The sequence below is a fragment of the Colius striatus genome, chromosome 1 (assembly GCF_028858725.1).
Source record: "Colius striatus isolate bColStr4 chromosome 1, bColStr4.1.hap1, whole genome shotgun sequence".
Classification (NCBI taxonomy): domain Eukaryota; kingdom Metazoa; phylum Chordata; class Aves; order Coliiformes; family Coliidae; genus Colius; species Colius striatus.
Window position 1 is genome coordinate 206,528,385 of NC_084759.1, and position 25,028 is coordinate 206,553,412.

Here is a 25,028-nt window from a genome sequence, read left to right on the forward strand (position 1 = left end):
AGTCTTTGCTCTGGTCTCTTCTAGAAATCTAAGACAGATCCAATGCACGAGGTTCCACAGATGTGGACTAAGCACGTTAACAGGGAACCCAGGTCTTACTTCTATGGTTCTGCATTTTAAGTCAAGCTAACATGAGAAGCCACCCTGCGAATCACAGCTTCTGTATGAAAAAGATAACATAGATGGCATCTACCAAGCTCACAGGGTCTTGCGGAGCATGCCCACAAGTGCTAAGGACACTGGGAGGCAACTCCAGTTACCTGTGAAAAGCCACGGTGACTGGGAGAGGTTCCCCAAGGCTGGAAGAAAGCAAATATTGTCACTACCTACTAGAAGGGTGAGAAGAACTGGGGAACAGCAAGACAGTCAGCCTCATCTCCATCCCTGGCAAGGTGGTGGAGCACTAAGGCTGGAAACTATTTCCAAATACATGAAAAAAACATTTGCCCAGAGAAGAGGTGGAATATCCACCGACAGAGATGCTAAACACCCAACTGGACCCTGTCTTGAGCAACCTATTGCAGCTGACATTGTTTGAGCAGGGGAGTTGGACTAGAAGACCTCCAAGAAGTCCCTCCCAACCTCAACTGTTGTGTGACTCTGTGGAGACATGGTCTGTGTTTCACACTGCAAACACCAGACCTGAGCGTGGTGAACTTTAAGACCTGAAGATCCAAATCTCCTCTAGGGCTTTAAGTAAGAGCAGGAAGAGAGAACAAGGACTTACTACTCTGTCTCTGTCATTCTGCAAGGAGGACAGTGCCTTCTTAAGACTCTGCACTTCCGCAGGAGTGGTGGGAGTGCTCCCTTCTGCTTGCTGCTTCACTTCTTCCACCTTACGTGTTTTGTCCAGCTCACTCAGCAGACGGTCTCGCTCGTTCTGCAGGCTTGCCATAGCCTTGGAGAAAGACCTGACTTGACTGGAAGAGCCCTCCAGTTCTGAAGACAAATGGAGGAGCTCGTCATCTTTGGCTCTGAGCTTCTGATTAAGTTCCTCAATCTGGGCCAAGAGACCTCTTTCCTCAGTGGCTTTCTGCAGTTCTGCCAGCTCAGACTTCACCGTATCTCGGTCCCTGGCAGTGGAATGTTGCTCCTCTTGTAGCTGAACCAGCTGTTTCTGAAGATTCTGCACTAGACTCTTGTGTTCCTCTAAGTCTGCTGAGTATTTCTGTTTCAAAACACGCAGCTCTTCATTGGCCTGGTCCCGGCTATCCTGAAGAGAGCTCATGGACTTCCCAAAAGACTGAATTTGAGCTCTGAGATCTTTGTTTTCATCTGTAACTGCAAGCAATTTCTGTTCCATTTCCATCAAGTCCCGTGCCAACTCTGCTACTCTCTCTTCTGCTGTTTCTGTTTCATTCCTCATTATCCCTGCGTCATGGTGTAGGTGTTTCAATTCCTTTCGAAGCTTGTCCTCAGCCTCTCCCACTCTCTTGGCTGCATCCCTCTGAACACACACTAGTTCCTCCTCAAGTTCTGTTACCCTTTTCTGTGAGAGGGAAAGCTTACGACTCAGTTCTTGTGCCTCTTCCTCTCGGGTCTTCAGCTGTGCTTGACACTCCATGACAGGACCACCCTCACGTAAGGCTGTCATTTCACTCTGCACCTGAGACAGAGAGGATGTAAGGCTTTCAATCTCCTGAGACATGCTGGCTTTATCCTCTCTCAACGTTTCCATGCACCTCTTGAGATCCTCCTGAGCATGCTCTGACTCTTTCAGATGTGTTTCCACAACTGTCTTCTCCTTTTCCAGAGCCTGGATTCGCTGAAGCTGTGTTTTGAGAAGCTGCTTCTGTTGGGAGTCCTTGATTGAAATCACTTGGTTCAGATCTTCCCGGTACCGCACCAGCTCTGCGTTCAGCTTGGCATTCTCAGAGTTCAGGTCATCCATGTGGCTGTGAAAGCCTCTGATTTCTTCCTTGAGCTTATTGTTTTCAGCAGCAGCCTCTTGAATGAGCTGGTCTTTTTCCAAGATTATAACAAGATGACGTTCCTCGAGTTGCTTGTAGTCTCTCAGGATGCGGTCTCTGTCGTCTTGCAAAGATGACATGGACTTGGTGAAGGAGTCCAGCTGTGCCTTCTGGTGCTTGCCTTCTTCTCTGCTTATCTTCATCTTCTCAGTGAGATGATCAAGTTTGCCACGAATTGTGTTCTTCTCATTTTCCAAGGCTTTCTTCTTTTCTTCCTCCTGACTTAGCCTATGCTCCAACTCCTTCATCTCTTCAGAATGCTGCTGCTGTAACTCAGCTAGAGCAGCCATAACTGCTTCTTCCTTGGCAGACAGCAAACTCATGATTTTTTGATCCTTGTCACTAGTTTCTTCATGCAGCTTATTTGTTAGGTCTTTGGAAGCTTGCAGATCAGCCTCAAGCTGCTCACAGCTCAATTTGTAATTCTGGATACTGGTTTCTTGTAGCTTGACCATACCGCCCAGCTCTTCTCTGGCCAACTCACATCTGCTGAAGGAATTCTGTAAGTCAGCAAGCTGATCTCTCAGGCTACTGAGTTCTGACTCCAGTTTCTGCTGTTCACCCTGAGACTTGCTGTACAGTTTCTGAGACTCTTCAAGCTGAGTCAAAAGCTCCTTTTTTTCCTCCTGCAGCTTTTCACACATCTTTTGATGATGCTGAATCTCCTTCTTGGATTCAGACTCCCAGTCTTGCTTGTTGCGTTCCAGACTGAAAACAAAAGCCAGTCACAAATCAACAAAGTAACTTAGTATCCACAACCACAGGATTTAGAGAAGCCATAACATTAATTTTACTTTAAGAAAGCAAGCTGGAAATATCCAGGTGGTTAATTCTCCCTCAGTTTGAAATCCAAAGCATCTTTTAAGTGGTGCCGTTGTCTGAAGGGAGTGCAGTTTTCCAGCGAGATAAATCTTATGTCAATACTGGAAAAAATGGAGAGGGTCAATTGAATGTTATCACCTCCTTTTCATTAAAATACTTCTCACCCACTGTAGCCAGCAACATCAGTGCAATTGGTGTTCTCACATGCCCGATGTTCATTTTGTGCTCCAGTGTGCGAAGACACAGCATTTTAATCACAAAGTGTACAGAACACTTTTACTCATGTAAGGACAGTTTGGTCTGGAGTTTTGTGAATTGCCAGGTGTACATTTTGGTACGTTTCCACAGCTCCCTACCACGTAACTCCAAATCTCTTTTCTATCCAAACACAAGTGATCCAGGAGATAAGTCTTATGTTTCTGGCTTTATTATGAAGGCTAATTCTGCTCTTCATCTTAGGCGTTCATTAGCTTTGCCAATCACATGCCACATTTAGAATATTTATGTACTCAAAATTCTTTCTTTCTGGTATACTGGGGGAAAGAGAGGGGAATCCTGCCCCACCTCTGGCTGCTGCCTTGTCAAAAGGAAATACAGGAATACCAGCTGAGCCATAATCACCATCTTTACCTGGATATATGAGTCTGAAGTTCTTCCACACGTATGGTCATCTGCTTCACCTCATCCTTTAACACAGCACAAGTTTCCTCTTTTGAACGTATTTCTTCCTCCTTCTTTTGAATAGTTTCAGTGAATTTCTTCTCCCATGTTTTTGATTCATCTATCACTCTATCCCTGTCATCCTGAAGGGAAGACATGCTCCTGGTGAAGGCTGCAAGCTGAGCTAGTGTTTTGTTTAGGCTGCCTTCCAATTGCTTGGCTTCTTGATCCTTTGTCTTCAAGGACTCTTGAAGATCACCGATAGTTGCTTCCACACAGTCTTTCTCTCTCTGTAAAGTTGCCAACTTCTCTTCCATATTTTTAATTTCCTTTGAGTGCTTGTCTTTTTCTTGTTCCAGTCTTCTTGCAAAGTCCTCATCTTTTTTCTTCATTTGAATTTTAATATTGTCTTTGCTTGCCTGCAACTCTTCTTTCACTTTGACACTCTCTGCTAGAACTCTCGCTGCCTCACTCTGTGTGTCATCCAACACCACCCTGCAGTGAGCAAGCTCTGCTTGGGCTTTCTTGGTGTCTTCAACTGCTTTCGCTAAAGCCTCTTTGACTGCTTCTACCTCTTTCTGAGACTCACTCTGCAGGAACTCTAGAGCTTTAACAGTTCTTTCTAAACTACTGTTCTTTTCCTGGCTTTTAATACAGTCCTTCTGCAGCTGCTTAATCTCCTGCTGTTTCTGTTTCAGCAGTTCCTGAAGCTCCTTTACATGTGTGCTGTTGTCTCCCCTCCAACTGCATTTTAGCTTTTCTACAAATTCCTTTTGCTTTTCTGAACTTGCTTTGCTGTTCTCCTTTGCCATTTGATATTTCTCCTCCTCCAGCTCATGCATCATTCTCTGCAAACTCTGAAGCTCACGTTTCAGTTGTTCATTTTCAGTCTGGAAATCTGTTGCATCTTGCTGATAGTTTCCAATGCTCCCATTAAGTTCTGCCAGCTGATTCATGAGCCTTTCTTCCAAATCATCCTTCTCGGCTTCTAGTGTGTCCTTCAGTTCTGTCATCTTGACAAGGTCATCTTTGGTTTTTTCAACCATTTGTTCCATCTTTGCTACTGTGTCCTGAAGAGCATTCAATTCATGGACTTTCTCTTCCATTTGGGTCTCTAAAGCCCTCTTCTCAGCTGCTAAAGTCTCAACACACACATGGATGTCACCCACCTCCTGCTCTGAAGCCCTCCTGTTATCTTCCAGTTCTGCAATTCGCTCTGTGAGCTCTGCTATCTGCTGTATGTAAATGCCAAGATCTTCACAAGGGCTACTACCTTCAAATGCTTTTCGTTCCAGCTCTGCAGTAGGAGACTCTGGTCTAACACTTATGTCCACTTGATTTTCAGGCCTCTCTGTTGGTGGTGGTGTGGCAACTGCCTGACTTGATTCTTCCCCTGTTGTCTTCTGAACAACGTACTTGTCTACCAGTTCTCTGCTTTCCTTCAGCTTAGATTCTGTTAGCTGCAACTGGCACTTTAAGTCTGAGATCTCTTGACTAAGAGACTCCTTTTCAGCCATTACTGTCTCAAGCTGAGTAGAAAGAGACTGGTAATCTCTCCTAGAGCTCTCCAGATCTTCTTTCAGGTTGCTATTTGTAAAGACATCTCCGGCTCTGTGTAGCTCTCCATCTGTGAAATGCATCTCTGCTCTAAGCTTGTCGTTCTCCTCCTCTAGTTCCAGGATCTTTTGTTGCTTTGATTTTGCAAACTTCCTCATTTTCTCCTTCATTCCATCAATTTCCTGTCCAGCTTCCTGTAGCTGCTGCTCTGTTTCCTCTTTTTTTGCTTCAACACTTTTCAGCTTAATGAAAATGTCCTGTTTCTCCTGCCTAACACTTTCCAAAACACGCTGAATCCGCTCAGCCTCGTCACTCACGTTCTCATAGGACTGCAGGAGAGTTTCATACTCTTTCTGAAGCTCCTTGTATTTCTCACGCCACTCAGAACTCTCAGCGGCTTGAAGGCACTTCAAGGACTCCATCTCCTCCTCCAGCTTCTCCTTCTCTAGAACAACTCTGTCTAGACTAAAGGTCAGGTTTTTACAGCATCCATCAAGATTCTGATTTTCTGCCAGTACTTTATCAACTTCTGCAGTAAGTTTTTCTCGCTCCTCAGTGAGAGCTGCTAACTTGGCTGTTAAGGTATCTGTTTCTTTAACATGGCCACATATTTGGCTTTCCATATCTGTCACCTTGACACAAAGTTCTTCAATAGTAGTTTTAGCATTAGCCAGCTCCTCTTTTAGAGATTTGCTCTCCTTTAGTGCCTCCTTTCTAGAGATAAGTGCAGCTTGCAACTTTCTCTGCATTTGATTCTTCTGTTTAGCTGCTTCTGCACCATCACCTTGCTTCTCCTGAAGCTCAAGCAACTCTGTTTGCAGTCGCTTGTTTTGTTCCTCCTGTGCCTCAGCTTGAGTTTCCAACTGACTACGCAGTCTCTTGACTGAATCCTCTTTTTCCAGCAACTGTGCCTGCACATTATCGAGAGCTTCACTTTTCTCCCTTAACTGTAAGTTAAGCAATTCCATGTCTTTGTCCTTTTGGTGCACGAGTGCTTTCAGTTCTTCCACGTTGCCCTCTCTAGAAAGCTTTACTTGACTCTCCTCCAATTCCATCTGAAGACTTGCTGCCTTAGCTTCAGCTTGGTCACAGGATCTCTTCAGCCCTTCTATTTCCAGAAACAACTCTGCAGTACGCTCTTGCAAAGTACAGACTAGTTCTGACTTGCCAGCAAGTTCACTTTGCATATGGCTAACATTACATTCCAATTCCTCTTTCTCCATCTGCAGTTTTTCAAGTATTTTCTCCAAGTCTTCCTCTGGAACATCTGCAACTTGTACAAGCTTGTTAGTTGTGCTATTTCCTGCTTCCAGGCATGAGGAATCTAACCCACCTTGATTCCCAAGAACATTCTCTGTTGATCCTTTCTGTTCCTGGAGTTGTCTGAGCTGAGCTTGGATGCTCTCTTTCTCTTTGCATTGCTTATCAAACTGTTCTTGTAGGATGTTGTAATCATCTTTCTGCTGTTTCAGCTGTTCTCTGTGATGCCTGTCTTTTTCTTGAGCCTTTTTTATAGTGTCTTTGCGAGATGCCAGGGCTTCCTGAAGTTTTTTTTGAAGCTGTTCTTTTTCTTGTTCAAGAGTGGAAATCCTCTCTTTCAGAGACTTTTGGTTTTCTTCAAGATTTGTAGCTGCTGAACTATCTTTTTCATTTCCTTCGTAATCATTTGGGCTTTTATTGGTTTCTGTTACTTTGTCAGCAATTGCCAGACTCTCCATGACTTCATCTTTAACTGAAACAATGTTCATCTTCCCTTGCAAGCTTTGCCTCATTTCTTCAATCACTGCCTGCAATTGTGCTTCAGTAGCTTCTTTATCCAGCAGATCCTTCCGGATGCTCTGCAACTCAGATTCTTTTTCAGAAAGCAGCTGCATCAGATACTCCTCACTGGGCTGGCTTTCAGGAGTCACTTCTCTGCTCATCACGCTTCTCGCAGCTTCCTCCCCTTCAGCTTCCTGAGCCACTGAGGTTTCTGATTCATGTTCTCTTCTCACGTGTACCAATTCCTTCTCCAACTTGCTAACCTTCTTCAGAAGCTCCTTCCTGTTAACAAGTGCTGCTTGCAGCTTCCGCTTTACCTGCTCGTTTTCTTTTGTCAGAAGTTCAAGTTTGTTCACTAACACCTCACTTTCTTTACCTGCTGCCTCTGCCTCATGCTCAGACACCCCACACTTCACATCAGTATCTTTTGTTTCTATGTTTTGGTCTTTTTCTTCCTGGGCTTTTAATAACAGACTTGTTTGCTCTTTAAGTCTCTTCAGCTCATTTCCTAGAGAAAGTTTCTCTTCATTCAGCAGGACCATTTTCTCAGACATGCTGAGACTGATCTCTGTCATCTGTTGGTCTTTCTCCAGCACAGTTTGTTGCAGGCTCTCTATAGTCCTGCTGTGTTCAGCAACAAGCTGTTCTAGGCTTGCTGCTTCCTGTCCCTTTGAGGCTAATTTCAGGGAAAGCTCTTCTACCTCTGCTGTATTCTTCCTCAAAAGTTTTTCTAGATCAAGCACTTCACATTCTTTCTTCTCAACCTGGCTTCTCAGATCTTTTAGCTGCACGTCCTGGTCAGAAAGCTGAAGTTGTGCTTCATCCAAGTCTTTTTGCAAAGCTTCAATTTTTATCTCCTTGGACTTGAATTCATTTTTAAGGCTCTGGATTTGTTCTCTAAGAAGACTGCTTTGACTGTCTGACAGTCTCTGCTTTTCTGAGAGAGACAGATTTTCCTCAAGTTGCTTCACCTGCTCTTTCAGTTCTGTTACGGTAGAAAGTTCCTTCATCTGACACAGGAGCTGATCTCGTTCTTCAGTCAAAACAAAAAGTGCACTGTCAGAATCCTCTATTTTTTTTCTGTATTCCTCAGCCAGCTCATTTAGTCTAATTATTTCTGCATCTTTTTCTCCTAGATCTTTCTTATAGGACTCTCCTGATTCCTGCAGAATTATTTCCAGCGCTGTAATTTGGTTTTGCAGCTTGGATGGATCTGCCATAGAGACATCTTGCATTGCTTCCATCTCCCCAGCGCTTCCCTGGGGCACTTCTTGAAGACCAATTCCATTTGCCTGAAGCACACCAATATGCTGCATCTCTGTTTCTCTCGGTAACGAACTACCTCCCAACTCATTTTGTGTATCTGAAGCCTCTTGTTCTTCCCTCACAAAAGACTGTATCTGGGAATCAGCTTCCAGCTGGTGAGCTGCTGCTTCTGTTTGGTTACCTGCAGAAGTTTGGCTGTTTGGACCCTTGAGCTGACTTTTCAGAAAAGTTATTTCTTCTTGGGCTTCTTTCAGTTCCAGCAACAAAACCGACAGCATCTTCTGTTTCTCTGCAGCAATATGTTCTAGAAATCCAGGTGGACAACTTTCCTCGGTGAACTGCTCACTTCCATTGCGAGTCCTCGCCTAAAAGAAAACAACAGGTTTAAATTGCCCTTTGAATCCCTTGAAAGGGTCACTTTTGGAAGTATCTGCTTTCCACATTTCCTAGCTCAAGGATGCCCTTTATTGAGCCGGCTATTGCAACAAATAGTAGCCTCAGTAATAACAGGGAGACTCCTCAGGTACTTTCTGTTCATTTCAGTCTCTGAAGCTGCAACATCAAAGATTATGGTTTTAGGATTTGACCATAAATGTAACCTCCTAATATCCCTTATTTTTCATTCTCTCTTGATTACAAGATAGTGTGATTCTGAAGTGTTTCAGTTCTCCCATGATTCTCACAAGATCTCCAGTGCACTTATCCAGACACATTTTGCTAACGTCTTATCTGCAGACTCTGCATGAGGAGGTTTACATTTAGCACGGTAAAGAAACTGTGTAGAAACCTATATTCCAGTCTGAGTCCATCTCCAAAGCATCTGGACCAAAGTGCTTGAAGTTTTCCAAATATCTATACCTTAAAGCTTCCTCTCACCCCTCAAAAACAAAAGCAGTCACAAAATCCTCCCCAGGAATCCTGGATCATCAGCCCACCAATAAGCCAACATGTCGTGCTGTAAAGGCTGTCTCTTTGTCAGTTTCGAGGGTAGAAACAATTTACAGGGACCATTAAAGGACAGCTGTCTCTCAAGGCCTGCTGCAGTGTGGTAACAACCACTAAGCTAGGGGATATTAAAAAATCCAAGTCTTTGGGGCTTTTAAACTCAATTAAGTTTTCTTATCCACAGATGCATACAACACCGAGAGGAAAAGAAGTCCCAGACTAAATTTTTACCTCAGGAAGCACCAAAGTGTCACCAAAAGGCTTCTGCACTTCAGAATTCACCATCTCTTCTGACATATCTAATGATAAAAGGTACACTTGTCACCATTGGCATAACGAGCTGCATGTAAAGTCAGGATGTAAGTGGAGACACAATAAATAGTTCTGGAGCTTCTCTTGTTTCCAAGGTGAGAACGACAAAAAAACCCTCACAACAGAACCAAACAAAACAGTTTAAGTCAATGTTTAACAGTTTAAGACTGAGACTGCAGGGGATATCACATTAATATTTACAGATATCTAAATGGTGGGTGTCAGGAGGTTGGGGCAGTACTTTTTTCTGTTCTATCTAGTGACAGGACAAGGGGTGATGGGATGAAGCTCAAACACAAAAAATTCCATTTAAACATAAGGAAAAACTCTTTTCAGTGTGAGCTGAGGGAGCCCTGGCCCAGGCTGCCCAGGGAGGGTGTGGAGGCTCCTTCTTGGGAGGTTTCCAACCCCACCTGGACACGTTCTTGTGTGACCTGATCTAGGTGGGACCTGCTTCTGCAGGGGGTGTTGGACTGGATGATCTCTAAAGGTCCCTTCCAACCCCACCATTCTGTGATTCTATGTATTTCACCCAGACATCCTCCATAGCTCTGCACACGCAAAACCCCCTGCATCTGCTGCATGCTGGCATCACCTAAGTCTACACTGTATCTTACATCTACAGAGGGAGAGAGATAAGTGAACTAGGTCACAGGTTGGTTCGGTTTAGGTAGCATTGGTGGGTTTTTTGTATAATTTGAGGGGGTGAGGGTAATTCCAGACACAAAAAGAAATTTACTAGCTTGCAGAGAGAAACTCAATTCTTCATCTTATCTTAATTCTCTTCCGTATCTTATACCCATCAATGTTTGCATTTACAAACACACTCTCCATCAAAATCTTTTTTCTCATCTTAGGAATCACTTCTTTCTCCTCTCCTAAGATCCATCCCACATTGGAATGCTCTCTTCTACCTTGTGTGCATCTTTCCTATCTCCTGTACATCTTTGGATTCTGATCTCAAAGGTTCTCTTTTCAAATCACCTTGAGATTTGTCCCTGAAGCTTCTCAGATTTCCCCAATTTGATTTGTCACATGCCTTATTCTACAGCCTCACCTGTGGCAGTAGGAGAGCAGTCTACATAAGAGGCTGGAGCTTCCAGAGTCTGGAACTCTTGCGGTTTCACCTTGAGTCCAACATTCTGATTCTACCAGTCAAAGAAAAAACACAGAGTTTTGAGCCACGATTTTTGCATCAGCAGAGACCCATCTTAGCTGCCTGCTGCCCACCCAGCTTTAATTCAAAACTGTCAGTCCCAGTTTAGATGCAACTCTGATGTCTAACGAACACAAGTTTCACAAAGGTAGATTGGTTTGGACATTAACCAAGAGATGTATCTCAGCAGAGCAGGGTCTCAATGAATGCAACAATTCCAATAACTTCCTTCCCACCTCAAGATGCTTCCTCTTCCATCTTCACTGCTTCAAAGGGACTAACTCTAGATTCACAGCTTCTCACTGAGCCACCCAAGCACGGAAAGGAAGAAGTCACGTGTTTGGCACTGCATGCCTCACTACTCCAGCAGATACAGAACCTGCAGTTTGTCCATGAAAGTTACACTAAGCTCCACCACACAACCAAACCACCTCACAGCCATTCACTGACTGATAAGTGTCTCCCACTGTCAGACAGGACAGAACCTATGAGGAAAGGCTGTGCAAACTGGGACTGTTTAGTCTAGAAAAGAGAAGACTTAGGGGGGATCTCATTAATAGTTACAAATATCTCAATTGTGGGTGTCAGGAGGTTGAGGCAACCCTTTTCTCTATGGTATCTAGCAACAGGACAAGGGGTGATGGGATGAAGCTGGAACACGAACAGTTCCATTGAAACATAAGAAAAAACTATTTAACTGTGAGGGTGAGGGAGCCCTGGCCCAGGCTGCCCAGGGAGGGTGTGGAGGATGTTTTGGTTATTACTGAGCAGGGCTTGCACAGTGTCAAGGCCTTCTCTGCTTCCATCCTGTCCTAACAGTTAGTGTGCTGGAGGTGCACAAGGAGCTAGGAGGGAGCAGAGCCAGCAGAGCTGACCCAAATAGCCAAAGGGCTCATCCATACCAGTTTATATGCCCAGTATATAAACTGAGGGTGGCTGGCCAGGAGGGGCAGATCCCTGCTTAGTCAGTGTGTGGTGAGCAACTGCATTGGGCAGCAGTTGGCTGGGTTTGTTGTTAAATTACTTTTCATTTTATTACTGTTACTAGTTGTTATTTCACTTTAATTAGTAAACTGTTCTTATCCCAACCCATGAGTGTTACTTTTCTCCCTCCTGATGCCAGATAAGCCTTTGGAATTGACCTTCCCAAAACTCACCTCAGTTGAGCCTGAGGTTTTGCCAAAGAACTGACTCACAAGAAGTAGAGAATAGCAGGAATAGGGATTGGGTGGATGAAGGACACGAGAACTCCACACAGCCAGCAACGGGAAATGCAGTCTGATAAGAACACGGTCCAAGCAGTATTTGGAAGCTATTTCTGTCTTTCATCATTAATCCAGTTAATAATAACCTTCCAAAGAGGATTGTTAAAAACAGCCATAACTGCTTATCTGTTTTAAGGCCAGTCCTTGACCTGTTTTTGTTTTAGCTTATTTCATCTGCTTAATCATTACCTGCTTTGCATTTTCTGCAACCGTCACAGCTCCCTGTTGAGGCTCCTGGAGAACGTGTTGCAAATGTGGCGTTTCTGAAACATTCAAACATAGGTAATTCCTTTGAAAATTAAAACTCTGATTTAGAGAACAAAGGGATATTCTTTCCCAGGACAAACCAGACATGGATCTGTTGCACAGTCCAGAGGAGGTCACAACAATGATCAGAGGGCTGGATGATCCTGTGATGAAAGGCTGAGAGAGTTGTCCAGCCTGGAGAAGGCTCCAAGGAGGCCTTTCTGCAGCCTTTCAAGAGAGCTGCTTCTATTTGGGTTGCCAGAGAAGCTGTCAGTTGCCACATCATTGAACATGTTTAAGGCTAGGTTGGATGGGGCTGCAAGGAAAGATGTCCCTGCCCAGGGCAGGAGAGCCAGACCAGGTGATCTCTAGGAGTCCCCTCCAACCCAAACTATTCTATAATTCTAAATGATGTCTTGAAGTGCACGAAAGATCTGCATTTCTGAGCTCATGGAATAAAAAGAAAGAAGAGAGATGTTCTAGGACTGCAGGAGTCTGGTTTATTGGTAGTTATTTCCCCACCAGGATTCTTCTACTCCTGAATGACAGGAAGCAAAAGGAATCTACTTCTGCAAAAACTGAGACAGCTTATTGCCACAGAGCACCAACCCCTCAAGTCAAAAACTATGGCAACCCATTGATAGCCATAATCTCATTCTGATAAGAGGGGTGGTATTATTGCTACTGATCTATGTGCCAGACACTCAAATCCTAATTAGTTTGGTTTTTTTTAATGTGACCTATGTATGGGCCCTTTACTGTTTCAGCAAAATATATCAAAAATACTTCCCCAAAAGCAATACCTGCAGATTGTCAGCATCTGGTATCAGGGAGGAGCTGCCACTTCACTTATATCCTGTTTTGTAATCCAAGAATGTGCAAGTGCACAGTGTCTTGGGATATCAAGTTTATTCTACCCCCCTTCAGCATAATTCACTTTAGAATCATAGAACTTCAGAATCCTTTAGGTTGGAAAAGACCTTTGAGATCATTGAGTGCAAACATTAACCACTTAGCATGGCCACCCCTAAACCATGTGCCTAAAATTAATGGAACAAATCTCTAAAGGTCCCTTCCAACCACTACTCCTCTATGGTTCTATGAAAACTAATCATTAAGTTTAATATGCACCATCACAACAAAGCTAACCTTGGTGCCCTCCTCTGTAAAACCCTGCAGTCACATACTATTACCATCCTTGCCCTCATCCAAGCTTTTTCATGCCTTCTCCACGTTCTTTGCACCTATCACCAGATACCATAGATGCAGGAGCATGAGGTGTGTGGAACACATGGGTAACAAGCTCTGTCTGCTCTGTCTCACGGCCAAAACACCAACCCTAGCTTTGTTGCCACAACACCACTCCATGCAGGCAGGCCTGTGGCACACATCCCCTCTTTTCAGTAACTCCAGACGGTTTTACTATTTGCTTCTGTCGGTCTGCTCACTGTCTGGGATTCAAACAGTTCACTTTCCCTTTAGAATTAAGTTCTACTTTAACCACTGGAAAGAATGATACAGTATTTTGAAGGTGCTGTCAGTGAATAACCATGGACACGCTTTTTATCTAAAAACCGGCAACAATAATTCTTAAACATTTTAGGAACGCTGCAGTAGGGAAGCTAATCATACCCACCTTCAGTCTTCTGGCTTTCCAAGTGTTCTGTGGGTAGGAGTGAAGTCTCATTCTGATCCTCCCCATCTTCTTCCTGTGAAGTTGTTTCATCCTGTTAACAAAGGATGGAGAGGAGAAAGATAAATTTCAGCACAGTTTATACACACACACAGTTTATATATATACACCCCACCCCCGCCAGCCATGGATCTTTCAGTTAATGTTGTAACAAACCCATCAGCATCTTTTAAATTACTCAGATTGCCTCCTGTTTCTTCCCAGGCTTCCATAGTCGTAACAGGTCTGCCCACCAGCTGGGAGAACCCACAAGAGCCTCTCTCAAGCAATACATAATAAGAAAAGAATTAAACCCGTTGTTTGGTTTCAGTTCTTCAACATATGGGAGAATTTCAGGAGACCTATACGAAAAGATCATACCTGTTTCTTCAGTTCAGAGACCTGCACTACTGACTGGGATCTCAGCTCATTCTGAAAACAGATCAACTCTTCAGAATTCTGTACCAGTTCATCTAATGGAGAGGGAAAGGGAGAGTTAGGGCGTGATCTTGCCTTTCTTACTAAGATATATCCAGTTTACATATATGCACAGTAGTATATGACATCTTTATTTCTCAGTCAGTGCTTCAGTTTTGGGCCATAAAGGAGCTGAAAAAAAAAAATCAGTTTGAAACAATAGCCTGAGGCAAGACCAGTGCTGTCAGCTCCACCACAAGCCTACAGACAGAATCGTACAGCTTCTTCTCCTTGGTTGTTTTACTTATAATTTCAGGAGATATTCAGACTCAGAAGAATGTGGCACATCTCAAAAGAACTTACAGAAGCTGATGGGAAAAAAAATCGAACTAGTTATTAAATTGCTTAAAAGATACATCTGGCTCAAGGAATCTATAAACCTCAAACGACTGTAAGCTGGGACCGTAGGCAAGTAAAGTACCATACATGCTGCCCTACTCTTCTGCTTCTCCTCTGGCAACTGGCTTTGGTGGCTGCCAGACAGGAAGGTGGGATCACATAGAGACCTTTAGTTTCATACAACCACTCCTACGTTCCCATGCAATTGGGAACTCTTATAGCAGGACCTTTACATGAGCTGTTATAAAACCAAAGCCAAACAGAAGGTAACCCAATGATCCTTAGGCTCTCGAGAGCCTGTTTCACCCATGTGCTGTGCTTGCTCACCCTGCAGTTTCTGTATTGTAGCACTGTTTTCAGCAGACAAAATCAACAGCCGCTCAACATCCTGCTTCAGCTGATCATTTTCAGTTACAAGGGCAGCATGGCTGGATTGCAGCTCTTGCTCAGCCACCTTCAGACAATTGATCTGCACGTTTTTCTCTTCCACCTCCAGCCTTTGTTCCTGCTCCAGGTCTTTATACTTCACCTCTAAATCAGCTTGAGCTCTTCTTGCCTCTTCCAGTTGCTTTGAGAGACATTGCACCTCCTCCTGCAAGCGATGGGAGGACAGCTTCCTCTCAGCTAGCTCCATCTCCATCCTCTCTCTGAGATCCTGAGACTCTCGTCTCTCTGAATCTAGCACATCTCTCAGGGAGCTTAGATCCACTTCCATCTTCTGGCACTTATCTAGGAGTGTCTGTAAGAGGATACAGTAATGAATTTAACTCTCAATTAGTTCCATACATTGCCCAGGTACCTGAATGATACTTCAAAACTGCCATTAAATCTTTTTCAAATACCTAAGTAGCAAGTAGGACAAAATAAACATGGCAGAAATGTCAACTTCTCCAGAACAAAACCGCCCTACTATTTGCAAGTGTCAAGAAAGCAATGCTGTGAGAAACAAGAACTCTCAATTAACAGAACAGTGGCCACGAGTTCTCTTCAGAGGAAAGAAAACTTACCAAAATGGGAAGGAAGGACAACAACAGAAGAGGAGGAACTCAGAGAACAATTAAAACATCAGAATAAAAGTATGTATGTGAAAAAGGGCCAATATGAAACTAGAGGTGGCAGAGTGCTCCACACAGCACCCACTGCTTCAAGAAAGATCCCAGAAAGCTAGTCGACACTGATCAGATGTTTAAGGCAACCAAGGAACAGAAACAGACCCTGCACTTGCCAGAATCTTTTGTCAGACTTCCTTCTCCTGGAGCTGTGGACAATCTGCATAACTAGTTTCAGCAGGAGGCTGTTGAGGAGCTCCCTTTATAAGTTTCAGCCACACAGACACAAGGTTATATGGGTACCAAGGTCTCCCTCTGATAATGTGCATGAGGGGAGTCAAAGACACAAAGGAGGAGTCAGGAGATCCCAACCACCATGCCATGAAGATATCCATGTCACTACTCCATGAAATACCCTGGTGAGCAATGTAATCAGTAGTGAGGTTCCTTCTGGTGCTAAGATGTCCCACCACTATGCCTGTCTGGGACACGTGGGAATAGAAAACAGTGGTGCCTAAGTGTGGAAAAGTTTCCAAAGTGAGGTTCAGCACTAAACTGGCTGGAGATTGTGCAGCCTGATAACATGAGGCTGAGACAGTGTAAGTCTCTTCTAAAGGGATGGAGAATTACCTTCAGAAGTTCACATTGGGGAAAAAAAAAAGTACTACACTCATCTTGTATCCACAAACAAGCCTTTTAAGAGATTGTATACTCATCCCTGTCTCGAGTGGCACAAGTACATAGAGTCATGTATGCATAGACTTGATCTCATTCTTTTTGTGCTACAAAATGATTAAGTAAGAGCCACTACCACTCCAGAAGCTGTGTCCATCATATTAGCAGGTTCTCAGCAAGACATACCAAAGAACATTTGTCCATGCTCTGGACTGGCCTGGATATTGCAGTGCAGAAACACTGTAGCTACAGCAGCACTGTCTCAGGCCCTTTTGCCTTAGGCACAGCATTGTGCATTTGATGGCTTTGAATGTATCAGTAAGCAACACGGATCATAGATAGACTTTGTCCCTGTCCACCTGCCTAGACAGTGCCCACATCTCTGTTATTTTGGCTGGACCCAATATGGATACAGACCTGCAGCTCTAAAGCCTGACTGAGGGAGCCACCCAGCTGATTTCATGCTGGAAACATGGTGTCAGAAATAAGCTAATCCACTAACTTTTGAGCTACTGACAAAGGCCACATCCACCACGTACCCATGACATTAAGGCAACAAGCAAAGTACGGAAAGTTACCTGGTTTTGTTGTTCAGCAGCACTTAGCTCCTGCTGCAGCAGTTCTACCACCTGGGTTCGTCCCAGCAGAGCTGCTTCCTGCTCCTCCAGCTTTCTCTGAAGCGTGCGCAGGTTCTGGGAGACAGACAGTGCTACACCAGTGTCTGGCAGGATGACATGTCTCCTGCTTTCAGCCATACACATAGTTTTCGTAACACACTTACTTTAACAGCCTGAGTAACTCCATTTCTGTTGCCCCTTACTCTGAAGAACCCATCATTGTTTCACAAATAAGGACTGGAGCACAGTAATTTAAGAGTTCTTGTTAACTGTTCTTTCTTTTCACACAATGGCAACTCATCAGATTGAAGCGAGGGCTCTGAAAGTCAACCTAGCCTCACAAAAACCCCCAGAAATCCAATCACATCTCTTCTCAGCCCTCCTGAGTTACTTGGGTGACAACTGCTCTGTCAAGACATCTTCACACTGGCAACATTTCTTTTCCTGTCTCCTCCCACAGTAAGATTATTACATCAAGTGTACCTGCTGCATCTCTACTTCCAGATCCGACCGGGCCGCTACATTCCTCAGTTCAGCTTGGTGCTGCTGATCCTGCTCTTCCAGAAGAGCTTCCTTCTCCTGAATCACTCCCTGCAGAGAGCTCAGCTTAAAAGCCACAAAAAAACCCAAAACAAAACAACCAGGAAGGTTATGAGGTGGACAGACTTGCTTTCAACAAGCACCAGTGTTCAGCTTGATAATCCTACGTGTCACCTTGGTCAAACAGTATCTTTATCCTACTAATATGTACAAATTAGCTGATAATATTTCAGATCCCAGAAAGCAAAAACCATATAATTTAATCTACAAATATGCAGGATGCTAAAAGATAAGCCTGCTGTATAACTACAAGCTCATACAGCTCCTGGGTTTTTGTTTGTATCGTACCAACAAAAATATTCCCATCAATAAACACAGTAACACCTGTATCATTCTGCTCATCCATAGCAGAACATACAGGGACAGTGGCAGGTCTGGGGGCTGAAAGAATACTCTGCCCCAGCTGATTCCATAGCCCATCACCGAACAGCAATAGCAGGCACAGAAGAACCCAAATCCTGACTGGGAGGGACACCCACTCCAGGCCCCTCCAGGGGCTGTTCCACCTTCCTCAGAGCATCAGTCTCATTGTCAAGTGTGATATCCATTAAGATGATTTAACTGCAGAGCACCTTTTGGATGGTTACTGCCTGGGAGTGTAGGACAAATGGGATGCAAGTGAAGACCATTTTGTGATTCCCATTTTGAGACTGATGCAACAGACTTCTGAAATGTTTAGAGGAGGAGCCAAAGGCAGGGAAACAGATGGAGCTGGGTAATTTCATAGAACAGTAGGGGATTGGAAGGGAAGAACAAAACCAAAACCACAGAGGACGAGGGAATTAAAAAAGGCCAGCTGTATAAACAGTAGCTGCTCCATCTGCTTGTCTCACCATGCTCTGCACCCGACCAGCAGTCTGGCCCATCTCCTTACTGAACACCACTTCTAACTCTTTCACTGTGGGAGCAGATCTTTATTCAGTGTGCATTTAAAGGTGGGTCTAAGTGCTAGCAACTGGAATTAGACTGTGGGTCAAAAGGCCTGTGTGTCCCTGTGCAGAGAGATTACAGCAAGCAAACTGAAGTGGAGCAACTGCAGTGGGACCACAGGTCAGGTCTGTATGGACACAATGCCAGGTACTGGGAACAAGTGCATGTGTGCAAGTGAATCATCTCTTGTTAGTATCAAGCCTGTATCACTAGCTGGTATCAAGCCGGACTAGCTGGCAAGTAGGTGAAGCGGCCTGGAAGCCAGGACAGAGAGGGGACAGTGCCCAAGGATGGTGTCCAAGGGTGAAACTAGAGGGAGACCTGGCTACTGAATGGACATGTGGAGTTCTGGCCAGCTACCAGAAAACACAGAGTCCTGGGGGTCTCTAAGGGCAACACTTGCTTTAGGGTACATGTCAATGTCTGGCTGATAGAGAAGACCAGGGGGTCCTGGTCAGCTGTGTGCCTCAGAGTGAGGACACAGGGAGGATGGCTACCAGAGGGACCAGGAGAGCCCTGCTCAGAGTGTGTGTGTGTGTGTTTCTCTGTCTCTCTAAAGACAAGGCCACAGAGGGTTGGCTATTGAGAGGGCAGTGGAGCCCTGCCCAGGGGTGGTGGTGGTGGGAGTGTGCGTGCATGCACGTGTGCACTGAAGTACACATTTTTGCAAAGGCAAGCAGCACAAGGAGGGTGTCTATCACAGGGACCAGGGCAGCCCCATCAAGCATACTTGCATATGGGCACTGGGTCTGCACCCTCAGCTAAAGCAGAGCTGTGGTCATGCCAACAGCTGTGGAGACATGGATCCAGGGGCTGGTTGTCAGGCAGACTGTGTATCTAAGCACTGCTGCTGGTGAGATCCACAACATACATCTGTCTATATTCTTACTGTTCTCTCATCTGAGCTGCCATAGAAGAGAACATGGACATCTGTTGGCACCCTTTGCATTCATGTGAGCACTGGGTGCTTCCATGTCATCAGTGTGGCTGGGCATCTACACACATGCTCAGGAGCTGCAGGTGCATGCCTGTGGGGAACACATCCTCAGCTATGCTACAGCTGGACTAGGGGGCACTGAGCTTTGGCAGCTTGGTCTCTGTCAAGCTGCAGGATTTAGTCATATCCCCTGGCAGCAGCATGTCCTTGGGAACAACTGTCTCACACTATCCAGGCACAAGATGCACAGGAATGGCTCAAAGCTGTGTCAGGGGAGGTTCACAGTGGACATGAGGAAGCATTTTTTTACCAAGAGGGTGGTCACACACAGGAACGGGATTCCTAAAGAGCTGGTTGATGCCCCAAGCCTGTCAGTGTTTAAGAGACATTTAGATAATGCCCTTAACAATATCCTTTAGCTTTTGGTCAGCCCTGAAATGGTTAGGCAGTTGAACCAGACGACTGTTGTAGGTGCCTTCCAGCTGAACTATTCTAATTCTATCACACTTGTTAAGCGTTGAGGTGGGAAATACGGACACATACACACACACATTTATCTGTACCTGGGTTGCATACTTGATTTCAGCATCTTTCAGATTCACTTTGGCTAGAGCCAGCTGTTCCTTCAGGTCCTGAAGAGTCTCCTCTCGCTCCCTGAGCTGCTCTTTCAGTGTTTCAGCTTCTTCTGTATTCCTTTCACTTGTATTTTGGTTACTCTGACATAGCAAAGGGAAAGAAGTGGGAAGAAAAGAAACAGGAGAAATTAAACCATTAGGCATTACTGTTCAATTAAAAAAAATTACAATGCTGTCCTGCTGCACTCGACTCCTAATCACATGCTGATTTCTACTATATTTCTTTATTTCTTCACCTTACATTTTCTTTCTTTTAATGAAGTTGACCTATGTTAAGTAACTTCCCCATTTCTGCTTAGATATTCACAAGATGTCTCAAACTGGGAGGTGTCAAATTGCTTTGTACAGCTATTTATTGACATAAACTAAGCTAAATCATATTGTTAAATGAAATATAATACATGAGCTACAGCATGACCACCTGATTTGTGAGGCTTTTTAATTTCACAGATTTCTCTGGCACCAGAGATGAAACATGTTTAATTAGCAATGGAAGAATATTCTCCACATGACAAAGGGGCAGACATTAAACATTCCAGACTACAGAAAATGCCCATGGAAATGTTTTCAGACTGAAGGGATCCGTATCAATGAACCTCTTAAAAACAAGCAAAGGGAACAGGCAAGCAAATAATCAGTTCTACTCCATTTTGAGGTACTAAAATCCTATATTTATGACCATGAAATTTAACCTTGGACAACATTTCACATAAAACATGTCCTCAGGCTATGACTACTCAGACCAGCACACTACACCTGCGCTCTCAGGGACTATCCACGTGGCAGGAAATTCTGTAACTCCACAGTTGTATGCCTACTTCACACAGAATCAGGTATTAGGTCCAGCATATCGACAATGTCACTGAGAAGCAGGAAAAGCATCCTATTGTTACCCTTTCAGCACTCCCACATTCTTCAACCATTTAGTACTGGGCATTTTTGACTGAATATATAGAAATGTTATCTCTTCCCTTTTCCTTGTAACAGACCACCAGAACCACATGGAGTCCACAGAGTATTTATAACCTCTAAACCCATTCTGAAAAAGCTACAAAGGCTTTTAGAAGGAGTTTTAAGTTAGTGTAATAAGAACAAGCAAGATGCTACCTGTTTGTCAAAAGATGCACCACCTACAGAGAAGCAGGCAGAATAGACAGACATGGAAAGCTTTAATTGCACTTAAGCCTAGAACCAGAAGAGGTAAAAAAAAAGAAGAAACGACAGAAGTGCAGGAAGCTTTAAGAAGCCAAGGATATATATAATTTATAGGGCCAGGGCAAAGCAGTTGCTAAGGGAGAAAGATAGGTGGATTAGTTTGCTTACTTGGGATTAGCTTTCAGGATTGATATTTGCAGTCGGATTTGGAAAAGCTTCTGATAAAGCCCTTGCACAACAGCCACTACATGGAGTGCCACAATTAAGGGCAGCAGCACAGCTACAAAGTTCCCAGAGCTTATACTTTCAAATATCATGTTTTTCCAAAATATATATAAGCTCTAATACCTAAACACAGTTTGTGCTTACTCACTTAGAATCACAGAATCACAGAACGGTGGGGTTGGAAGGGACCTCTAGAGACCATCCAGTCCAACCCCCCTGCAGAAGCAGGTCCTACCTAGATCAGGTCAGGTCCGGACGGGTCTTGAAGCCCTCCAAGGAAGGAGCCTCCACACCCCCCCTGGGCAGCCTGGGCCAGTAACTTGAAAAGTTTAAGAGCAGCCTCAATTGTTCTGTATACAGGCACCAACCACTTAACAGAAAGGTGTAAGATGGTGTCTCTGTTCTCCTGAAAAGGAGGTGCTCTGTTAAAAGCCCAGCAAGCAGCACTACCAATTAGATATTTAACACATAAGGCCCCAGCATGGAGAGGTAAAAAAGCTGTTTGCTATATTTATCCCTCATGAGTTCCAAAGGGAACGAGAAGTGTTCGAACTCAAAACAACCTGCAATCCTAACTTAAACCTCAAATGACAGGGTATCTGTCTGGGAATTATCCCCATTACTCCAGACAGCACCTACTTGGGCAAATAGCTAACTACAGGAATCTGTATCTCCTCAGAAGGTTTAACCTCACAGGACAGTATCGGAAAAGTGCTTTCTGGGTCAAATGCCTAATATTGCAGATAACTGCCCTAGTATCAGTTCTCTTAAATGATGTTCTAAACCCAAACCAATAAGGCTCTGCTCCACACCATGTCAGCTGGAGACTGTATCAAGACTTCATTCCTCTAATTAGAAGGTCTTTTTTCTTAGTGGTAATTTACATCCATCCATTCCCCTGCCAGCACTGTCCTTCCACTTTAACAGATCTCCCCCTTTCTTGGTGCTTACCTTCCTCATACAAATGTAGAAAGAAATGATGTTTACTTTCTGCTTTTTCTACTTTGAGTGTCTCACCAAAAGCAGCTACTAATGTGATAGAAGAATGGAAAGTCTTCTGCTGCTCTCAGAATACTGTTCCTAATTCTAAGACAACAGAAGAGGACAACACTCCAAATGAAGCCTTGCCACTCTTCGTACAACAGTGGAAGATAACTGTTTGCCTTGCATAAAAAAAGAGTAGGGCCCTTCCAAAAATCTGTATTGCATTAATTAAGTGATTATAAGCTTCTCTCATTTCCCCTACAACTGATAAATTTGAATTTTGAAGCAAGAATACCCATTATCCTACACAGAGCAATGTAACAGCACACAGGTCTACACATGCTACATCTGCAGAAGCCAAGAATGCCTCAGCAGCAGACAGCAATGCAAAATGACACAGCTGAACTGCCTCCAGGGCCCTCACTGTCCTCTGCAGTCAGGCCTTGCAGCATACAGTGGCAGGATACCACAAGTACTTGATCTTGCACTTGTCAAACTTTGCTTAATTTTTCTATTACATCAATCCTCAAGATCATCCAACTGCTCCTGCATGAAAGGCAAATCCTGCTTTGCATTGAGAGATTCTCAAGTCTGTAAAGTGAATTACAGTAGCACGTATCTGTGATGCCATCAATCAAAAACAGAGGGTCCAAGCTGTGGAACCAATCTTTACTCCATGAGTAGCCACTTCTCACCCACAGCTCTCAGCTCACCCTTTAATATTTCCTACAACCTTGTAATCGTTTTTTTTCCCCCCCCAATATTTCACATAACCCTTATCTCATCTGGTTTCATCTGATCATCTGACGTCCTGGAATCTGTTTGGACTACTATCACATTTCTCTTGCTTAATAATACTAACTTTTTAAAGAAAGCTACATGGTCAGAAGAACAATTTGAAGTTCTCAAAAGCCAGTAGCTCTAACAGAACCCGTCTTCCTGTCTTCATACAGGACACTTTTCCCTCATTTTTACACCTAGCTTTAAACAATTATGGCTTGTTAACCACAAAAATTGGTGATGACACAGGAAGCTATATGTGTAAGAAAACCCCAAAACATACACACTTCTTACATTTCAGTTACTGCTTTTCAGTGCAATTGACCTCCTTGCTTCGTGTACCTCAGCCAACCTTCCTTCTTCTTCGCTGTACTCACACCACAGGTAATATTTTGAAACTTACAGCTCAGATAGAAAATGTGATTTCTGCACAGAGAACTTGGCTACAACAGACTACTGAAGGTATGCAAAGAGAAATTGGACCACACCCTTGAGGAGAAAAAAGTTGTGCACTCCAAGGAAGCTGTACAGATCAGCTTCCAACAGCATAGACATCCTTGCTGAAGCTATGAATGTCCTGCTAATTAGAGATAGGACCTGCCAGTTCACTAGGACCTAAAAGCTAGGGTGGCACCAGATTATTAGTAGAGGCTAACATCTTTTAAGTAACCTTGTTCTCCCAACCTTGTGATACACTTGCTCTTCTGATGCGGCTTGTGCAGGCAGTGGTGATCCTTGCTCTGTCAGCTCCTCAATGCGCTTGTTCAGAGACGCCAGTTTGGCTTTGGCCTGAAGTTTCAGCTTCATCAGCTTAGCATCTGCAGCCTCTTGCTCTTCCTGTAAAAGAAGAACACAGACTGACTGCAGGTTAATGTGCCACTGCTCCTGCCCCGAAAGCGTTGCCTGGGAAAGTGACGTGTCAGTGTGACGTTCCTCGTCCAAATCTGCTGCCCCAGTAACAGTGCTAATCAAAACACACAGGAAACAAATTCCTTCTGAAACACCACACACAGCAAAACAGTTACCTCCTGGTCCAGTACTTTCTCTTCAAGAGACAGATCACTCAAGGGACTTCTCCCTGCAGTCCATACAAATTCAGTTTGACTTCCTCTGCTATGAACAGTCCCTCAACACCATCTCAGGTAACTGCACTTTCTCTCATGTTATGCCTCAGAGTATGCAATATGTATCTCATGTTACATGCCATAAAACCATTGGATTTCTGGTTACTACAGCACAGCCTACTCTCTGCCTCATATAGTCTGAAGTGGGGAAAGAAAAACCTCACACAAAAGATATTAGTATTTATTAGATCTCCCAGGAATCTGCACAGGCCATCTCACTCCTTCCATCACCTCCAGCCCCTCTGCTTCAGCCTTCTCTTCCTTAAAAAGTGATGACAGAGGCATTCATTTGGCTCCAGACATGGGTCTGACTTAGAGAAAGGGCAGTGGGGAAGGGCAGGGGAAGTTTTAAACAACTTCTTCGAGAAGCTGCAGTTGCAACCCCGCTCCTGTTCCCAGAAATGGCTTCACAGAAGTCCACAAGCTCCAAGCCAAAATGCTGCATAAGCTGGATGGAGCTTATCTACTCTAGCAGAAATTACCCTTAAGCAAAATGAACAGGAGCTATCCTACATCTCTTGTGTTAGGGTCCAAGGGTCCATTCTTGGGTTTCCAATAATTGTATGGAGCTGATGCATTTAGTGGTGCAGGTGTCTCAAATGCTCAAAAGAAGCCAGAGACTGGCTTGCACAGAAAGCTGAAGCAGCACTTCACTCTTGCTTCCAAGTTCCCAGTGAAAGAAATCATACCTTGAGTACAACTTCTTTTTGCTGGAGCAGGGCATCCTTTTCTCGGATCAAATCCTTCAGCTGAACAACCAGTTTTTCCGTTTGGGCTAGGCGCTCCAATAGCTCCTCTGGTGCCTCCTCCATCCGTTCTGCTTCTGCCTCTGAAGCTTGTACCTGAAAAAGTGAAATGAGCTCTGGAGG

At 44.2% G+C, this 25,028-nt stretch overlaps 1 protein-coding gene across 1 annotated transcript in view; it reads right to left on the reverse strand.

Moving 5' to 3' along the window:
• Nucleotides 1–25,028, reverse strand: part of GOLGB1 (golgin B1) — a 46,707-nt gene that overhangs the window by 10,929 nt on the left and 10,750 nt on the right. The window contains exons 4-16 of the mRNA XM_062020303.1: nt 24,849–25,001; nt 23,720–23,872; nt 19,820–19,972; nt 17,273–17,395; nt 16,751–16,864; nt 14,776–15,187; nt 14,014–14,105; nt 13,597–13,687; nt 11,904–11,977; nt 10,351–10,441; nt 9,213–9,280; nt 3,423–8,401; nt 728–2,678 (exon numbers count right to left, since the gene is read on the reverse strand). Coding sequence (XP_061876287.1) covers nt 728–2,678; nt 3,423–8,401; nt 9,213–9,280; nt 10,351–10,441; nt 11,904–11,977; nt 13,597–13,687; nt 14,014–14,105; nt 14,776–15,187; nt 16,751–16,864; nt 17,273–17,395; nt 19,820–19,972; nt 23,720–23,872; nt 24,849–25,001 — 8,454 coding nt within the window. The remainder of the gene's footprint in view (nt 1–727; nt 2,679–3,422; nt 8,402–9,212; nt 9,281–10,350; nt 10,442–11,903; nt 11,978–13,596; nt 13,688–14,013; nt 14,106–14,775; nt 15,188–16,750; nt 16,865–17,272; nt 17,396–19,819; nt 19,973–23,719; nt 23,873–24,848; nt 25,002–25,028) is intronic.